At 36.5% G+C, this 417-nt stretch overlaps 1 protein-coding gene across 1 annotated transcript in view; it reads right to left on the bottom strand.

Moving 5' to 3' along the window:
• Nucleotides 1-268: 268 nt before the first annotated feature.
• Nucleotides 269-417, bottom strand: part of LOC104276595 (glypican-5-like) — a gene marked incomplete at its 3' end in the record, with an annotated part of 38025 nt that continues 37876 nt past the window's right edge. Inside the window, exon 4 of the mRNA XM_009872974.1 lies at nt 269-394. Coding sequence (XP_009871276.1) covers nt 269-394 — 126 coding nt within the window. The remainder of the gene's footprint in view (nt 395-417) is intronic.

Raw genomic sequence — 417 nt, 5'->3', positions numbered from 1 at the left:
TTTTTTTCTCACAATAGAGGTGCAGTGAGATTTTTTTTCTCTTTCCACGTGAAGCCTGAGAGAAGGAAATCCATGCTGATTTGTTTTTTGAACCAATCTTAACACATACCTAAGGAAACAAGGTACTTGTTCAACATGGGAGTTACTTTCAAGTAAAATACAAATACAGAATAAAATACAAATATAAATAGAAATATAATACAAATAATAATTAAAAATATAAAATACAAAATACAAAAGAAAAGACAGAAGTGAGTCAGAAAGGTACCTTCTTACAACATCTTCTCCATTCCAGCACGGGAGCCCATTGGCAGCTGCCAACTCATTACCACACAACTGGTCAGCCAGGCCACCGTAAAAGGCTTTGTAGGGCCGAAGGTGGCTGATAAATTCTCTGCACAGGGGAACATGAGAAAT

The sequence above is a fragment of the Apaloderma vittatum genome, unplaced genomic scaffold (assembly GCF_000703405.1).
Source record: "Apaloderma vittatum isolate BGI_N311 unplaced genomic scaffold, ASM70340v1 scaffold8527, whole genome shotgun sequence".
In the NCBI taxonomy this organism is placed as follows: domain Eukaryota; kingdom Metazoa; phylum Chordata; class Aves; order Trogoniformes; family Trogonidae; genus Apaloderma; species Apaloderma vittatum.
Note: the sequence above shows the minus strand (reverse complement) of the source record. Positions and strands in the feature narration are given on the sequence as shown.